Genomic DNA, 18788 nt, shown 5'->3' on the forward strand with positions numbered 1-18788 from the left:
TTTGATGGATACAAAGTTTGGCCACTTATTGGAGGGCGGCAAGTTTCAAACCTTCGATACGTTTCAGTACAGCCTTTTAAAGCTACAGTGTAAAATTACTTGCTTGTATTTGAAAAGACTACTGCAATAAAACGTAACAATATTACAGGGCAGCACGGTAGCATGGTGGTTAGCATAAATGCTTCACAGCTCCAGGGTCCCAGGTTCGATTCCCGGCTGGGTCACTGTCTGTGTGGAGTCTGCACGTCCTCCCCGTGTGTGCGTGGGTTTCCTCCGGGTGCTCCGGTTTCCTCCCACAGTCCAAAGATGTGCGGGTTAGGTGGATTGGCCGTGCTAAATTGCCCGTAGTGTCCTAAAAAGTAAGGTTAGGGGGGGGATTGTTGGGTTACGGGTATAGGGTGGATACGTGGGTTTGAGTGGGGTGATCATTGCTCGGCACAACGCGAGGGCCGAAGGGCCTGTTCTGTGCTGTACTGTTCTATGTTCTATAATATATCGCAAAGCAGCTGTATTGATCTTCCAGCTGCATGTATCTCAAACACATTCTCTTTTGCACTGAAAATGTATTTGTGTAGAACAAATCTTCCCAGGCATCAGCATTTAATCCACTTTATTGATTCTTGGAATATAATTGAGAAACTCCACAGCACTGTACCATAAATAGTCACAGGTTGAAGGTTATTCTTGAAGTCTGAAATCGCAAATGTTTGGATCCTTTAGGAAAGCAGGGTCTTTCAATGTGACTGACATAAATCCTACAGGGGAGAAAAAATAATTAAACAACCAAAAAAAAATGACAATACCAGACCCATTTGAGTATTGCCCTCCGTAATTATCTCTCCAGCACCCAAATATATATCTACCCCCCAACACCCCCACAAACAGATGCTAATTATGTGTGTAAATAATTTTGTCAAGTGTACAGAGTTGCTGCTGTTGAGTGGGCGCATAATACCCTACCAGTTTTTTATATATATATATATAAAAATCTTGTGTACATAACGGCAAATATACTTTGTTCAAAAACCCAATTAAAAAACATTTATAAATAAATAAATACAAAATCCCCACAGCACTCGATGAAATATCATGACAGGTGAATGAGGCAAAAAACTTGAGGGGAGGCACGTCTAAGTCCCAACCTACCAGTTCGGTTCAAATGGTGTAAGTTGTGTTCGGGTGGGGAGTACTGAAATACCCAGAGCTCAATCCTGGGGTTTACAGCTCTTTCAACGTGGTAAACTTGGAGGAAGCAACTCCAGCTGAGGAATGAACTATAATAAGGGGCCACAACAGTGGCAGATGAAATCTAAAGGAGATACAACTTGGGTCCCAAGAGCATTAATCAGCGTCTCTGGATTACTAGTTCAGTGACAATACCACTCTGTCACCACCTCCCCATAGATTAGTTAGAAAAAGGTGTTCAATGTTAGTTTTAGAATTAAAGTTTTTTTATCCCATCACATACCCATTTGCTGAGATCTTTTGATGGCCTTGGAAATATCTCTTTGTTTTTTTCCACACAAGCCTAGAAGGGGCAAAAACAAATGAAATACAAGATTTCCTGTGCTCGCACAACAGTAGGAATTACTGCTCAATACATCCTTCAATTTCTCCACAGGTGAGGATCTCAGACCTTCGACCAGGAAACTCCATTGATTCGTCAATACGTTTTAAATGACAGATTATCTATCCCAAAATGAATGCACTCAAACGTGGAGCATTCTCTTCTCAGAAGGTTACGTGACTTTGGAACTCTCTGCTTCCGAAGCCGGTGTCATTGATTCCCTTGCCTAACACGAAGCGGGTGTAGGTGGAAATATAGAATGTCAAACACAATAATAATAATCTTTATTGTCACAAGTAGGCTTACATTAACACTGGAATGAAGTTACTCTGAAAATCCCCTAGTTGCCACATTCCGGCGCCTGTTCGGGTACACAGAGGGAGAATTCAGAATGTCCAAATCACCCAACAGCACGTCTTTCGGAATATGTGGGAAGAAACCGGAGCACCCGGAGGAAACCCACGCAGACACGGGGAGAACGTACAGGCTCCACACAGACAGTGACCCAAGCCGGGGATCGAACCTGGAACCTAGGAGCTGTGAAGCAACAGTGCTACCCACTGTGCTGCCCACCGATCAGCCATTATATGTTCATAAAATTTCTCCTCCCTTGACTTGGTGCGTTAAAATTATAAATTGAATTTTAAAGTAGGTTTCGAATTCCTACTGACGCCAACCAGCTTTCTATTCTGTAAATGTTCCAGCAGTTAGTTTGCTGTGTATCTGTACCAGAATTAATTGCGGTGGAACTAATATTCCAGCAGCAATTTGTACTCAAGGTAAGTTGCGTGGCTGATCATGTTTGAGTCAACATTAGGAAAGAAATGGCATTTCTCTATTACCCTTTTAAAACTTCAACAGAAGCAAGACCAAAGCAACACAACTAAATTAATACTTTTCCTAACTGTTTTTTGGCATGACTTTCTTTCTGTTTGACCCTAGTTTTCTTTGCCTCCTTAATGCTTGCTGTTGGTTGAATTCAGCCTGAAGGTGTATCCCTCCCGACATTTGAAGTTCTGAAATTGCAGTCACAATTTATTAGGTGGCATTGCATATTTGCGATTGCATGTTGACCGTTGAAAAAGAATTCTGAGAGTTTTACAATGCTGTTTGGGAAAACACAGGCTGTAAAATCCAGAGGAGGAATAAAATGAATGATATTTGGCTTGAGTACTGTTGTTCTGATAAAAGCCATCCAGTCCTTGAAGACTGGGATGACTATCGGAATTTAACTCTAATTCCTTGCTTTCAGTGCATGTTGGGAGTTTCAATGTTCTGCAATTTGAAATTCCTTGTTCTACTAAATTAAGAAGCTCAACAGCTCTCATGTAAATTGGATCCCTCAAAACACATAAACACGTTCAATCCCGGCTCTGGGTCACTGTCCATTCGGAGTTTGCACATTCTCCCTGTGTTTGCGTGGGTTTCACCCCCACAACCCAAAAATGTGCAATCTAGGTGGATTGGCCACGCTAAATTGCCCCTTAATTGGAAAAAATGAATTGGGCACTCTAAATTTATATTTTAAAAAATAAAAAATTTAAAACACATACACACAGTGGCTGCAGGATGCCAATGAGATAGCAGGAACTTTTATCTGTTGGAGCTGTAAAGACTCAATGCTTTTGGTGTCTTACCTGTTATGTGTCTCCCAAAAATGTGACCTGTATATGGAGATATAAACTGGGACAAAAGCTATATTAAAAAAAAAAGGATGTTAGTGTCAGTAAACATTCACAAGGTTAATATACAACCATTTTGTATTTGGTTTAAACCAAAGTAAATAAGCTATTAAAAACACTATTAGCCTTCAAGTTTCTTTTAAAGAGGGGATCTAATTTTCAATGGCAAATGAGTTTCAAAATTTTTATTTGTCTTGGACATTTGCAGAATGGTTGAGGGTAGTGTCACTTGGCAACTGGTGGTCATGGCACCATAGCAGAAAGCCATCTGCAAGTTGGCAGTCACACTCAAGACAGTCCACAAGGAATAGCTGCGTGCAGATGCTCCACTGAGCTGAAACCAGGGTTAAGGCATATATATATAGCAAAGCTGAATAGAGGAAGCTTCACCTTTCAGGTGGTCTGTATTGCATTTGACTTGCAAGTACGATGATGACAGAATGGGAAAAGGGAGTTATATTCCTCAGTATTCAGCTTGATGAACACCAAAATAGTAGGAATAAATCCTAATCTGATCCTTATTTAACGTGTGTCCTCTAAAATGGGATTGACTTTTATTACTACATGCTGCCAATTCTGATGAGAGGTCAACACTATTCCGCTCTCCACAGATGCTGGCAGATCTGCTAATTATTTCCAGCATCTGTAGTATTTTGCTTTTTTTAAGAACTCTCTGTTCTCTAGTATTTGCAGCATGCACGTACCAAAAGCAACAAAAAAATCTAATTTACATCTTGCTGCTCAACTATCAATTTGGACAATAAACGAAAACTTTTTTTTGCGGAACTGTAACACATGACCTTAAAACATATACTCTGTAGTTTGATAAGGAATTATAACTGCAGAAAAAAATGAACTGTTTAACGGCACAGTGGTTAGAACTGCTGCCTCAGCACCAGGGATCTGGGTTTGATTCCGACTTTGGGTGACTGTGTGGAGTTAGCACTTCCTCCCAGAGTCTGCATGAGTTTTCTCCGGGTGCTCCGGTTTTCTCCCACAGTCCAAATATGTGCAAGTTAGGCGCATCAGCTATGCTAAATTGCCCATTAGTGTCCAAAGATTAGGTGGGGTTGCAGGGATGCGGTGAGTGTGAGCCTAGGTAGGATGCTCTTTCGGTAGGACAGTGCAGACTCAATGGGCACTCTTTCTGCATTGTAGGGATTCTATTGCAGTCAATGTAATCAACAGATACTCAGCTATCAACTCTGGTTTATTTTCTGCTAACCACTTGCCTGCCATTTATCCTCTGTGTTTCCACCCACCCTATTCCGGTAGAATTTAGTTTGTGTTGGAGATTTTAAATTTATTTTTCAATGTTTCTTCCTGTCTTTTACTTCCATTTTTCTTTCTATACATGATTTAAGTTAATCCTTGGCTGTAGATGTATTTACATTGTGTATTTATCTATGTCCTATGTTTTTTCATGAATGGAACGATCTGCCTGGACTGGACACAGGACAATATTTTTCACTGTACCTTGGTACACGTGACAATAAACCTAAATCTAACATGCAAACTGGAATTTACTTTCATTTAGAAAAGCCTCTCTATTTCTTGCGCCATTCAGATGACACAGAGCTCGAAAATTATGTTACAGTGATACAGGACATTGGTTAGGCCACATTTGGAATACTGTGTCCAATTCTTGTCACCGCACTACCAGAAGCACAGGAGGCTTTAGAGAGAGTACAGAAAAGGTTTACCAGGATGTTGCCTAGTATGGAGGGCATTAGCTAAGAGGAGAGATTGAATAAACTGGGATCGTTGTCCCTAGAGAGACGGAGGCTGAGGAGCGACTTAATAGATTTATACAATTATTAGGGGTATAGTTAGCGTGAACAGTTGGAAGCTTTTTCCTGGGGTGGAAATGACAATGACAAGGGGGCACAAGTTCAGGATGAGGGGGGAAAAGGTTCAATGGAGATGTGCGGAGAAGTTTTTTTACATAAACGGTGGTGGTAGCCTGGAATGCACTGCCAAGTGAGGTGATTGAGGCAGATACGTTAGCGACCTTTAAGACTTATCTGGATAGGCACATGAACAGATGGGGTATAAAAGGATACAGGTGGTTGGTCTAGATAGAACACGTGATCGGCGCAGGCTTGGAGGACCGAAGGGCCTGTTCCTGTGCTGTATTGTTCTTTGTTATCCCCAGAAGAAGGCACCATGTTAAACCAGATGCCAGATGAAAAACATGCCCATGCTAAAAACAGCGATTCATAGCAATTGTTATTTAATATTCCATCCATATATTAAGTTTACATAACTAAATCTTGCCAAGCAGCCAGAGCACTCCATTCATTTTTTTTTTACAGTAAAAAGGTAGCACTGCGCTCTTGGGGGAATTATATTATTTATACTTTAACATGCAAAAACACCCTCCAATTGCTTGACATACATACTACATACATTGACTAATTTGATCTCATACATGTCTCCCTCAATACCCTGTTAAATAACCAGGACAAACCTGTATGTTCCTGTAGTCCACTGGAATACCACACAGAATGCATCTCTTGGGTGGTTCTTTGTAAGGGTTTTCTAACTTTATTGGCTGTAAGAAAGTGAACATTTGAAGCACATTGGAGTCCTAACCATTTCCCATCCTCAATTCATAGGTACAACAAAATAAGTGATGAATTGTTTACAAAATACCATCAGTCATAATGAGATAGAAAATAAACAAGGGCATTTTACACCTCACCCCTTAATAATTCTTCCCCATTAGGATAATTGTCATAGCATTAAATCTTCGACAAACAATTAGTTAAGTTGTAGGTGTAGAAGAGGATTTTTGGTGCGCTGGGGCAGTGGCCAAAAGATTGGTCAAAAAAAGGGCTTTAAAGATTCGGGAAAACCAATCAGTCAGAGGGGTTTTGTGGAGAAATTCCATCCCTGGGGTTGGGAAGTTGGCTGAAGGCACAGCTGCCAATAGTGAGGTAAATTGAGGAGGAGGGTGTGCAAGAATCAGACGCACTCTCAGAAGGAGAGTCGGTCAGATGCAGAATTAAAAACACTAAAGGGAGCTAGATTTGTAGAGGTTAAACCATAAAAGGTGTTTAAACATGATGATGAGAATTTTAAATATCATTGCAGGTCAACAAGAACAGGCATAATGGGTAAGCAGGACTTGGTACAAAATATGATACAGACAGCAAAACTCTAAATGATCTAAACTTTACAGAGAGTGAAAGGTGATAGGCTGTCCGTGAATGCAGTTGAACAGGATAATAGAAAAATGGAGAAGCGCTTCAGAACCAGATATACTGGGGAGAAAGCAGGCAACATTATGGAAATGTACGAAAGAAATGGTCCTTTTTATGGGGAGAATATCATGTCAGATACAGCAAGCACGGTTGATTGTTGATTGGTTAGGCGATTGTCATGGGGATAATGAATGTGGAAAACCACGATAAACATTTTCAGAAGAGGAAACGTACGCAAAACAGTTTTAAAACAGAGTAAAGAGGAAAAAGAAAAGAAAGTGATTTTATATCCTCAGAGAAAAATTCTAAGCTTTTTGCAGACAATGAATTAGTTTTGGTGTGAAGTCAAGTTTTGTATTGTAGGTAAATAGTACAGTTTGGTTCCCCAAACAGCAATTGGAATGGATGATCTCATTGGTCCGTTTTAATGATATGTGTTTGAGAGGACGTGGGAATTTGGGTACAAAAACCTTTTAAAGTGGGAAGACGTGTTGATGTGGCCAATAATTGAACCCAAGATTTTTGTAGCATGTGTAGTTGACTGTAATAAGTATCACAGTAACTTCATTGCAGTGTTAATGTAAGCCTACTTGTGACACTAATAAAGACTATTATCATGCAGTATATTAATCACTGCGAAAGACTAAGTAAAATTATCTTTAACATTGATATAACACGGGCAGCATGGTGGCGCAGTGGGTTAGCACTGCGGCCTCACAGCGCCGAGGTCCCAGGATCGATCCCAGCTCTGGGTCACTGTCCGTGTGGAGTTTGACATTCTCCTGGTGTTTGCATGGGTTTCACCCCCACAACCCAAAAATGTGCAATCTAGGTGGATTGGCCACGCTAAATTGCCCCTTAATTGGAAAAAATGAATTGGGTACTTTAAATTTATAAAAGAAAACAACAATGATATAACACTGTTGGGGAGGTTTTAAACTAATGTGGCAGGGGGATAGGAACCAGATTAGGAAGTTAGAGGTCAGTAAAGAGGAAGCAACTAAAGCCAGTAAGGTACTAGATAATAAACTCAATGTGACTAAGGGGAAGAGTAAACAGGGAAGAGATGATGAACGCAAAAGGACAAGTGGTCTGAGGTGCATTTGTTTTAATGCGAGAAGTGTAGCAGGTAAGGCAGATGAACTTAGGGCTTGGATTAGTACCTGGGAATATGATGTTATTGGTATTACTGAGACTTGGTTGAGGGATGGGCAAGACTGGCAACTAAATATCCCAGGGTGTAGATGCTTCAGGAGGGATAGAGAGGGAGGTAAAAGGGGTGGAGGAGTTGCATTACTGGTTAGAGATGATATCACAGCTGTGATTAAGGAGGGCATGATGGAGGATTCGAGCACTGAGGCAATATGGGTAGAGCTAAGAAATAGAAAGGGTGCAGTAACATTGTTGGGACTTTACTACAGGCCTCCCAAAAGCGAGCGTGAAGTAGAGGTACAAATATGTAGACAGATTATAGAAAAATGTAGGAGCAATAGGGTGGTCGTGATGGGAGATTTTAACTTCCCCAACATTAAATGGGACTCTTGTAGTGTTGGAGGCGTAGATGGAGCAGAATTTGTAAGGAGCATTCAGGAGAGATTTTTTTAGAGCAGTATGTAAATAGTCCAACTCGGGAAGGGGCCATACTGGACCTGGTATTGGGGAATGATCCCGGCCAGGTGGTTGAAGTTTCAGTCGGTGATTACTTTGGGAATAGTGATCACAATTCCGTCAGTTTTAGAATACACGTGGTCCTAAAGGAAGAGTGCTGAATTGGGAAAAGGCAGAGTATAACAAAAGTCTGCAGGAGCTAGGGAATGTGGATTGGAAGCAGTTGTTTAAGGGTAAATCCACATTTGAAATGTGGGAGTCTTTTAAGGGAAGGTTGATTAGAGTGCAGGACAGACATGTCCCTGTGAAAATGAGGGATAGAAATGGCAAGATTAGGGAACCATGGATGACGGGTGGAATTGTGAGACTAGCTAAGATGAAAAAGGAAGCATACATAAGATCTAGGCGACTTAAAACTGATGAAGCTTTGGAGGAATATCGGGAAAGTAGGTCAAATCTCAAAAGCGCAATAAAGAGGGCTAAAAGGGGTCATGAAATATCTTTGGCTAACAGGGTTAAAGATAATCCCAAAGCCTTTTATTCGTATATAAGGAGCAAGAGGGTAACTAGAGAAAGGATTGGCCCACTCAAAGACAAAACAGGGAATTCATGTGTGGAGTCAGAGGAAATGGGTGAGATTCTTAATGAGTACTTTGCATCGGTATTCACCAAGGAAAGGGACATGGCGGATGCTGAGGCTGGGGATGGATGTTTAAATACTCTAGGTCAAGTTGGCATAAGGAAGGGGGAAGTTTTGGGTATTCTTAAAGTCATTAAGATGGACAAGTCCCCAGGTCCGGATGGGATCTATCCCAGGTTACTGAGGGAAGCGAGGGACGAAATAGCTGGAGCCTTAACAGATATCTTTGCAGCATCCTTGAGCACGGGTGAGGTCCCGGAGGACTGGAGAATTGCTAATGTTGTCCCTTTGTTTAAGGGTAGCAGGGATAATCCAGGGAATTAGAGACCTGTGAGCTTGATGTCAGTGGTAGGCAAACTGTTGGAGAAGATACTGAGGGATAGGATCTATTCACATCTGGAAGAGAATAGACTTATCAGTGATAGGCAGCATGGTTTTGTGCAGGGAAGGTCATGTCTTACAAACCTAATAGAATTCTTTGAGGAAGTGACAAAGTTAATTGATTAGGGAAGGGCTGTTGATGTCATATACATGGACTTTGTAAGGCGTTTGATAAAGTTTCCCTTGGCAGGTTGATGGAAAAAGTGAAGTCGTATGGGGTTCAGGGTGTACTAGCTAGCTGGATAAAGAAACTGGCTGGGCAACAGGAGACAGAGTAGTGGTGGAAGGGAGTGTCTCAAAATGGAGAAAGGTGACTAGTGGTGTTTCACAGGGATCCGTGCTCGGACCACTTGTTTGTGATATACATAAATGATCTGGAGGAAGGTATAGGTGGTCTGATGAGCAAGTTTGCAGATGATACTAAGATTGGTGGAGTTGCAGATAGCGAGGAGGACTGTCAGAGAATACAGCAAAATATAGATAGATTGGAGAGTCGGGCAGGGAAATGGCAGATGGAGTTCAATCCAGGCAAATGCGAGGTGATGCATTTTGGAAGATCTAATTCAAGAGCGGACTATACAGTAAATGGAAGAGTCCTCGGGAAAATTGATGTACAGAGATCTTGGAGTTCAGGTCCATTGTACCCTGAAGGTGGCAACGCAGGTCGATAGAGTGGTCAAGAAGGCATACAGCATGCTTGCCTTCATTGGACGGGGTATGGAGTACAAGAGTCGGCAGCTCATGTTTTAGATTAGAACAGTACAGCACAGAACAGGCCCTCCGGCCCTCGAGGTTGTGCCGAGCAATGATCACCCCACTCAAACCCACGTATCCACCCTATACCCGTAACCCAACAATCCCCCCTTAACCTTACATTTTAGGACACTACGGGCAATTTAGCATGGCCAATCCACCTAACCCGCACATCTTTGGACTGTGGGAGGAAACCGGAGCACCCGGAGGAAACCCACGCACACACGGGGAGGACGTGCAGACTCCACACAGACAGTGACCCAGCCGGGAATCGAACCTGGGACCCTGGAGCTGTGAAGCATTTATGCTAACCACCATGCTACCATGCTGTTACAGTTGTATATAACTTTGGTTAGGCCACATTTGGAATACTGCGTGCAGTTCTGGTCACCACATTACCAGAAGGATGTGGATGCTTTAGAGAGGGTGCAGAGGAGGTTCACCAGGATGTTGCCTGGTATGGAGGGTGCTAGCTATGAAGAAAGGTTGAGTAGATTAGGATTGTTTTCATTGGAAAGACGGAGGTTATGGGGGGACCTGATTGAGGTCTACAAAATTATGAAGGTATGGACAGGGTGGATAGCAACAAGCTTTTTCCAAGAGTGGGGGTGTCAATTACAAGGGGTCACGATTTCAAGGTGAGAGGGGAAAAGTTTAAGGGAGATGTGCGTGGGAAGTTTTTTTACGCAGAGGGTGGTGGGTGCCTGGAACGCTTTGCCAGCGGAGGTGGTAGAGGCGGGAACGACAGCATCATTTAAGATGCATCTATACCAGGGGTGGGCAAACTTTTCCGTGCAAGGGCCGCATTCAGAAATTCACAATTCACAAAGGGCCGCATAGTATATTAAGTAAAATAATTACTTCACCCGGTTATGATTGTGGGCGCCTCATATAGAACATAGAACAGTACAGCACAGAACAGGCCCTTCGGCCCTCGACGTTGTGCCAAGCAATGATCACCCTACTCAAGTCAACGTATCCACCCTATACCAGTAAGTAACCGAACAGCCCCCCCACCCATTAACCTTTAAAAATAAATTTTTTTAAAAAATAAATTTTTTTTTTAAAAATAATTTTTTTTTTTTAATGACTTGGTGGGCCGCAGAAATACCTTTGGCGGGCCGCATGCGGCCCGCGGGCCGTAGTTTGCCCACCCCTGATCTATACAGATATATGAACGGGTGGGGAACAGAGGGAAGTAGATCCTTGGAAAATAGGCGACAGGTTAAGATAAAGGATCTGGATCGGCACAGGCTGGGAGGGGCGAAGGGCCTATTCCTGTGCTATAATTTTCTTTGTTTTGTAACACATCAACCTCTTCTGTCACAATATACATCTAGACGGAACTGAAGGCATTGTTGCTAAGTTTGCAGATGATACAAAGATCTGTTGAGGAACAGGTAGTATTGAGGAAGCAGGGATGCTGCAGGAGGATTTGGACAGGCTAGGAGAGTGGGCAATGAAGTGGCAGATGAAATACAATGTGGAAAAGTGAGGTTATGCACTCTGGAAGGAGCAATGGAGGCATAGAATACTTTCTAAATGGAGAAATGCTTAGGAAATCAGAACACAAAGGGACTTCGGAGTCCTTGATCACGATTCTCTTAAGGTTAACGTGCAGGTTCAGTCGGTAGTTAGGAAGGCAAATGTAATGTGCATTCATGTCGAGAGGGCTAGAATACAAGAGCAGGGATGTACTTCAGAGGTTGTATAAGGCTCTGGTCAGACCCCATTTGAAGTACAGTGAGTAGTTTTAGGCCCCGTATCTAAGGAAGGATGTGCTGGCCTTGAAAAGGGTCCAGAGGAGGTCCACAAGAATGATCCCAGGAATGAAGAGCCTGTCATATGAGGAACGGTTGCGTCTGTACTCGTTGGAGTTTAAAAGGATGAAGGGGGATCTTATTGAAACTTTACAGGATATGAGGCCTGGATAGAGTGGATGTGGAGAGGATGTTTCCACTTGTGGGAAAAACTAGAAGCAGACGACACAATCTCAGATTTAAACCAGAGATGAAAAGGAATTTCTTCAGCCAGAGGGTGGTGAATCTGTGGAACTCTTTGCTGCAGAAAGCTGTGGAGGCCAGATCACTGAGTGTCTATAAGACAGAGATAGATAGGTTCTTGATTAATAAGGGGATCAGAGGTTATGGGGAGAAGGCAGGAGAATGAGGATGAGAAAAACATCAGCCATGATTGAATGACGGAGCTGACTCGCTGGGCCAAGTGGCCTAATTCTGCTCCTATGTCTTATGGTCTAACTCTAATGGAATCTCACCAAATTTCAACACAGAATAGTACTGGAAATTTGAGAACATGTTTGATACTCAGTTTGATCTGTATAAACAGAATTTCTCTGACATGGTAAATAGTTCACTCAACTTTATTTAATCATTGCCTCCGGAAATCTATGTTATTTTGAGGTCACTATAGACTTCTGGAATCTAAGAAAACATGTTGTGACATTTGTTCTCATTCGATAAATGTTTTCTTACCATATCAGAAGTGTCCCTAGTCGTTGGAGTATGCTGAGTGCTGATCCCCTTTTGCCAGATTGCTGAAAAACAAACAAATGAGAAATACAGGGGTACGTGAATCATAGAATAATGGTAGGCCTGCCTTCAGTTGTTTGGGGTTTGCTGTGTCGCAAATGCTCAGAATCACTGCCCTCCAGAGCAGCAGTTCAACATTAGATTTTAAACCTGGGTTTCATTTGTGCAGACATCGCCAAACAATTCCTGACGTCAATCTAACACGGCTGGGTAACCAAATGACTAGGCCATTTCACCAAGTAATAATCGTCAAAGTAATTGTAATAGCTCCAGACTCTTGTGTAAGATCACTATCTGTGCAAAGTCTGCAGGGTCTCCCCGTGTCTGTGTGGGTTTCCTCCGGGTGCTCCGGTTTCCTCCCACAGTCCAAAGATGTGCAGGTTAGGTGGATTGGCCATGATAAATTGCCCTTAGTGTCCAAAAAGGTTATGTTGGGTTACGGGGATAGGGTGGAGGCGTGGCCTGAAGTGAGGTGCTCTTTCCAAGTGCGGACTCGATGGGCCGAATGGCCTCCTGCTGCACTGTAAATTCTATGATCCTTAGGGTTAATATCTGCTAGTTCCTGAGCACACAGTACAAGTATTAACTAGGCACCAGGATGTTCAGATCCAATGTATGAGATCCTATTCTCAGTTACTCCATAGAATTAATAGTGTAGAAGCAGGCCATTTGGCCCATTGAGTGCACCGACCCTCTGAAAGAACACCCTACTAGGCCCAACCCCCCACCCTATCCCCGTAACCCCACCTAACAAGTTGCAGGGGAGAGTAGATCTTTTGAACTTTTAGAGCATTTGCATTCAATGTAGTGGGTGTCCCTGGTGTGGAAGAACCTAATCCAAAGTACCCCAATCCCCAAGAGCACGGTATCCAGGTCAAGTTGCTCCAAACTGGTGGTGAATATTTTGGGTAAATGGAATCTAATGAGCACTGGCTTGTGGAAGAATTGATGAGGTGAAAGTGATGGGAGAGGAGGCTTAGACAACGGCGGAGAAGCAGATTTGGCTGTGCAAGGAGATCAATAGTACTGAGCAAGATGGTAAACTCAGAGTGGCCATGGACAATTGATCGGAGGGGAGCGGGTAAAAAAATCAATCCATGACAGTTGTCAGCTGCACAGTTGGTAACCAAAATATTTTTTTATTCTCCTCTTTTTTCACATTTTCTCCCAAATTTACACCCACCAACAATAAACAATAATCAGTAACAAATATGTCAATCCCCATCCTCCCACCAAACCCCAAGCTTTAGCCCACATGTTCACACAATCAAATGACAAAAAGGAATTAGGAATCACCCATTGCCCATTAACACGCACAGCCTCCCTCCCCCAACCCACCCACCTGCCCCAACTAATGTTCGATGTTATCCAGTTCTTGAAAGTGCATAATGAATAATGCCTATGAATTATAGAACCCCTCCATCCTCGCCCTCAGTTCAAACTTAACCTCCTCAAGAGTCAAGAATTTCAACAGGTTCCCCCCTCCACACCAGGGCACAGAGTGGAGAGGTTGCTCTCCAATCTATCAGGATCCGCCTTCAGGCGATCAACGAGGCGAAGGCTACAACATCTGCCTCCGCACCCAACCCTGGCTGGTCTGACACCCCGAATATGGCCTCCCAGGGGAACCGAGTCCAGTTTCATGTGCACCACTTTAGAAATTACCCTAAAAATCTCCTTCCAGTAATCCTCTACCTCTGGACAGGACCAAACCATATGAACGTGATTACCCCCCCCAAAACGTTCACACAGATCTTCTACTGTCCAGAGCCAGGCACTGTATTAAAGCCGGAGCCCCACTCTTACAAAAGCAACAGTGCGACGGAATTAGTGTTGAGGGGGGATAATTTCCTCAGCCCTATAAACAGAGCCATAACACCGTCTCCCCGTTGCCAGCAGTTTGGACCCCCTGCTAGGCCTCTTACCTGGACGCCATGTCCTTACCCCCCGCAACATCCCGCTGCAACCAGCGCGCATGTCAACAAGGATCCCCACTATCCGCGCCTGCGCACACACCCTCATGGGGTGCGCGGTCTGCGCATGCTTGTCTCAATGATTTGGCGAGGGTGAGGGCCACCGCCGGACGGAAATCGCGTCATTGACGGAACGTAGCCCCGCCCCGACGTCCTGAAAAAAAAACAGACGCCTTCCGGCGGGCCTGGAGGCTGGCCAGACAGGCCTCATCCGGACAACCGCGAACCTACAGCTACCAATCAGTCTGCAGCGTTTAAATTTCAACTGTCAGTACAGCCGCACCATATTACCAACCAGTGTAATTGTGACTGTTCCGCTGTAAGTGTGAACATTGCGGCGTGACTGTGAGCACAATGCTATGGTGACAGTTCTAAGTGTGAACATTGGGGTGTGATTGTGAATGCAAAGTGATGACTTTGGAAGTGTGAGCATTGGGGTGTGATAGTGAACACAAATGTGATGGTACTGTTCTGCTGTAAGTGTGAACATTGCGGTGTGACTGAACAATGTTATGGTGACAGTTCTAAGATTGCAGCATGATTGTGAACACTGATGACTGCTCTATTATAAGTGTGAATATTGGGGTGTGATTGAATGCAATGTGATGATGACTTCTTGTGTAAGTGAATGTTGTGTGATTGTGAATACAATGTGATGACTTTGTAAGTGTGAACATTGGGGTGTGATAGTGAACACAAATGTGATGGTACAGTTCTGCTGTAAGTGTGAACATTGGGGTGTGATCTGGTCTCTCGTGTGTAGTAAGTGTTTGAGTGTGACTGTGATTGCTCCAATGCTCCAATGCGCGTGAAAGAATTCCAGTCTGATTGTGTTTTCCTGGGGAAATGCTGTGGAATGGAAATTCACTTGAGCCAGGTCCATTGGTTCACCAGGAAACAAGACAGAAATAGTGTGACATTCAGTGTGTCTTAACATGAATTTGGACCAGGCTAATGAGAGTCAGGATTCAAATCAGTGGGTTTCTATACGGAAACGAGTCAGGGAAAAAAATATCAGTGTCAAGACAACACCACCCAGCAAGAAAAAGTACAATAATTGCGTGAGTGTTCCTGAAATGATTGTGAAGCAAGAGGAGGAGGTGCACCCTGCAGCATCACTGACCCAGGATTACATGGAGCAGGTATTGCACAATGATGTAAAGATTTACCAGACATTCACAAATCTAAGAAATATATCTTTGCATCCAAGGCTTGTAAAGGATGGACTCCACAACAGATGCAGATGTATAGGCATGTAAAGGATAGAACAAACATTCACAACAACGATTTGGATCAAAGATAAACGACATACACAACAAAGGCACAGTAAAAGAAGTGTTCAAGATATAACTGGCTACTGCAAATAACATGTAAAAGATATGCCAAAGAAGTACAACAGAGATTTATTGATGTCCACAAGTGATGAATTTACAGAGAAAGCATGTCAAGGATTAATGGCATATGAATCAATAGGTAGAGCCTAGTGTGACAAACCTGTTTAAATTCAGAGGGTTATATTTGCTGAGGACTTTCTTGCCTCACATTTCAGCATATTTATTGGTTCATATTCCTTCACAAAATATTAATGTGTCCATGTATAATAAAGAAGACTTAAGATTTCATTAAAATTCTGTCAGGTTATGCTGTCCTCTCATACTCCCGTTCCCCCACAGAGATTCTAGAGGAAGTATAATTATACACCTCACACTGCCTAAAATTATTCTTCTATGCTGGCCAGATCGTTCATTGCCTCCAACTCATTTTCTAATGATTCTAATGCGAGACAATTAAAACCAATTTACAACTTTAAGAATTTAAATTATTTATTTTTAATAATGTACTAGTTGAACCCCCATGGTGCTACACACTGGGTGGACAGGGGTACATTTGATTGTGTAATATATAAAATTTATGATATTGAATCAGTACCCTGTTTTACATTAAATGGATTGCTATTTCACTATCGCCTATTCTATCGCACGCAGTCAGAGTTATCCCCAGGAAGTCAAATAAAAGTGCGGCCCTTGTTGCAAGATGAAGCGAGGTACAATGGTAGAGATAATTGGATCAGGGCACGGAGATGTAAATCAGTTCCCATTTGAAAGCCTATTAGTTTTATATTTCCCTTGTAAATCTTTCTGTCCACATTTATCTTGGAAGTCTGACCATATAAACTTGCTCTCATAGTGCTACTTCAGCTCTTGAACACAAAAATGAAGACTGACACTCCAGTGTAGCTGTAAGGGAATTAGATGACGATTGTCAGATGTGCCTTCTTTCAGATGAGATGTTAAACCAAGGCTCCATCTGCCTGCTCAGGTAAAAGACCCCATGGCACTATTTCAAAGAAGCGCAGGGGAGTTATCACTGGTATCCTGGCCAATATTTATTTCTCAACCAACATTACAAAATACAGATTACCTGGCCATTATCACATTGTTGTAGTGGGAGTTTGCCATGTGCAAATTGGCTGCCGTGTTTGTTAAGTTAAAGCAGTACCTGCATTTCAAAATGTACTTCATTAACTATAAAGCACTTCGAGTTGCCGGCATTTATGAGAAGTGTTGTATGAATGCAAGCCTTTCTTTCAGTTTGATTGCAACCTCCTGTAAGTGGTGTTGTAGCACCTCCACTAACAGAGAAGCATAATCACGGCAACAATAAGTTTATACAGGCAGTTTCCATTGTGAATGTGGACATCGGAATTTATAATGGATGAAAATGCTGGGAAAAAGTTGCATGCAAGTGTGAAATTTTTAATAAAAGCAAAATACTGTGGATGTTGGAAATCTGAAATTGTTAATGTACTTCGAGATACTGTATGATCTCTTGCCGTAGGCCATGGTAAGGTAAATTTGAATGTTTCAGGTCAGGAAGTACAGGGAGTGTTGCAGTGTGAAGGGTTGGAGGGAGGGAGGGAGTTGGTGAATGGCAAAGATCTGATGGCGAGGAGGACTGGCTAGGGGGCAAGAAGAGCAGCATGTGTGCTGGGGGAGGTATAAGACTGTGGGGGAAGTGGACAGATGCGGGAGAGGTGGAGAGGCGGAATGGGAAAAGGAATGTTGAAAGGGAATTCAGAGGAGCTGGGATAAGATTAGCCTTTGGGGAAATTGCAGCCAGTTGGAAATTGGGAAAGAATGTTCTTGCCAGCTCGTGGGACAGGGGGAAATGGGTCAGATTTTGCCGCACATTAATGAACTGTTCATTTTTAAAAAATAATTTTGGAGCCCTCAATTATTCTTTTTCCAATTAAGGGGCATTTTAGCATGGTCAATCCACCTACCCTGCACATCTTTGTGTTGTGGGGATGAGACCCACGCACACACGGAAATATGTGCAGACTCGGTTAGCGACCCAGGGCCGGGATCGAACCCGGGTCCTCAGCACAGTGAGGCAGCAGTGCAAACCACTGCGCCACCGTGCCGCCCATGAATTGTTCACATAATGTTCTGTTTGTAGCAACACCAATTAACTATTACTTTATAATGATGAGGCTATTCTAAAAAATTACATTTTACGTTTATATATAATCTGTATGTGTTTTTTTTGTGTACACAGTCAGTTGAATATCAGGGGCTGGATTCTCCGCGCCAAAATCGTGTTTGGCGCGGGGGGGTGGGGAGAATGGACTGGCTCTGCTCCTGCGAGCTCCTGCCGGAGAATCGCGCACACGCGGTGTGGGTAGGGGGCCATTGACAGAGCCCCCCCGCCCTGCGATTCTCCGCGTGCAACTGGCCGAGTTCCCGACGGCGTGATTCTAACTACCTATTGGCCGGCGGGAACGTCAGGTGGCAGCTGTGAATCCGCCATGCCGCACAGGGCGGCTGCCTCAGGCCACTGCCGTACGCATGTGTGGACATCCGTCCGGAAGTGCGGGGCCCCGTATCCGCAGACAGAGCGGTGAGAACCACTCCGGGACCCTGCCAACCCCCTGCAGATGGGAGAATCACCCAGGACTTTCTTAAGGAAGGTCCCGGGTGAAACACCAGCGTTTTTATGGTGGCGTGCAGACGTAGCCCCATTATTGGAGAATACAGACAAAAGTATATATTGTGCACCAATATATAATTACAAATTAATCTGTTTAAGGATATTTCTTTAAAATCACAATCATCAAGCGGACAGCATGGTGGTGCAGTGATTAGCACTGCTGCCTCATGGTGCCGAGGTCCCAAGTTCAATCCCGGCTCTGGGTCACTGTCCGTATGGAGTTTGTACATTCTCCCTGTGTCTGCGTGGGTTTCACCCCCACAACCCAAAGATGTGCAAGGTAGGTGGATTGGCCACACTAAATTGCCCCAAAATTGGAAAAAATGAATGGGTACTCTAAATTTTTTTTTTTTTAATTACAACATCAACATATTTTTGAAACATGAAATGTGATTAGGGAGGAGCCTTAAATGTCAAGTTCCCTGACACATGTTAAGTT

At 43.3% G+C, this 18788-nt stretch overlaps 2 protein-coding genes and 1 long non-coding RNA gene across 4 annotated transcripts in view; 1 reads left to right on the top strand and 2 right to left on the bottom strand.

Annotated features, from left to right (window-relative positions):
* Positions 1-593: 593 nt before the first annotated feature.
* On the bottom strand, positions 594-14471 carry LOC119963470 (28S ribosomal protein S18c, mitochondrial-like). Of its 2 annotated transcripts, XM_038792635.1 has the most exons (6): positions 14312-14470; positions 12330-12391; positions 5720-5803; positions 3205-3262; positions 1469-1528; positions 594-755 (listed from the first exon to the last, which is right to left on the bottom strand). In XM_038792635.1, the coding sequence occupies exons 1-6, from the start codon at positions 14406-14408 to the stop codon at positions 679-681; spliced, it is 438 nt and encodes a 145-aa protein (XP_038648563.1). In that variant the 5' UTR covers positions 14409-14470; the 3' UTR covers positions 594-678. The 2 variants fall into 2 exon arrangements, with proteins under 2 accessions (XP_038648563.1, XP_038648564.1); XM_038792636.1 differs by lacking the exon at positions 1469-1528 and having other exon boundaries at positions 14312-14471.
* LOC119963471 lies at positions 3420-5707 on the bottom strand. The gene is made up of 2 exons (XR_005460112.1): positions 5313-5707; positions 3420-3583 (listed from the first exon to the last, which is right to left on the bottom strand). It is a non-coding gene; the product is annotated as an uncharacterized LOC119963471 (long non-coding RNA).
* A 68-nt stretch (positions 14472-14539) lies between the features above and the next one.
* Positions 14540-18788, top strand: part of helq (helicase, POLQ like) — a 76057-nt gene continuing 71808 nt past the window's right edge. Inside the window, 1 exon segment of the mRNA XM_038792627.1 lies at positions 14540-15501. Coding sequence (XP_038648555.1) covers positions 15295-15501 — 207 coding nt within the window. The 5' untranslated portion in view covers positions 14540-15294.

This window comes from Scyliorhinus canicula, chromosome 3 (genome assembly GCF_902713615.1).
Source record: "Scyliorhinus canicula chromosome 3, sScyCan1.1, whole genome shotgun sequence".
In the NCBI taxonomy this organism is placed as follows: Eukaryota; Metazoa; Chordata; class Chondrichthyes; order Carcharhiniformes; family Scyliorhinidae; genus Scyliorhinus; species Scyliorhinus canicula.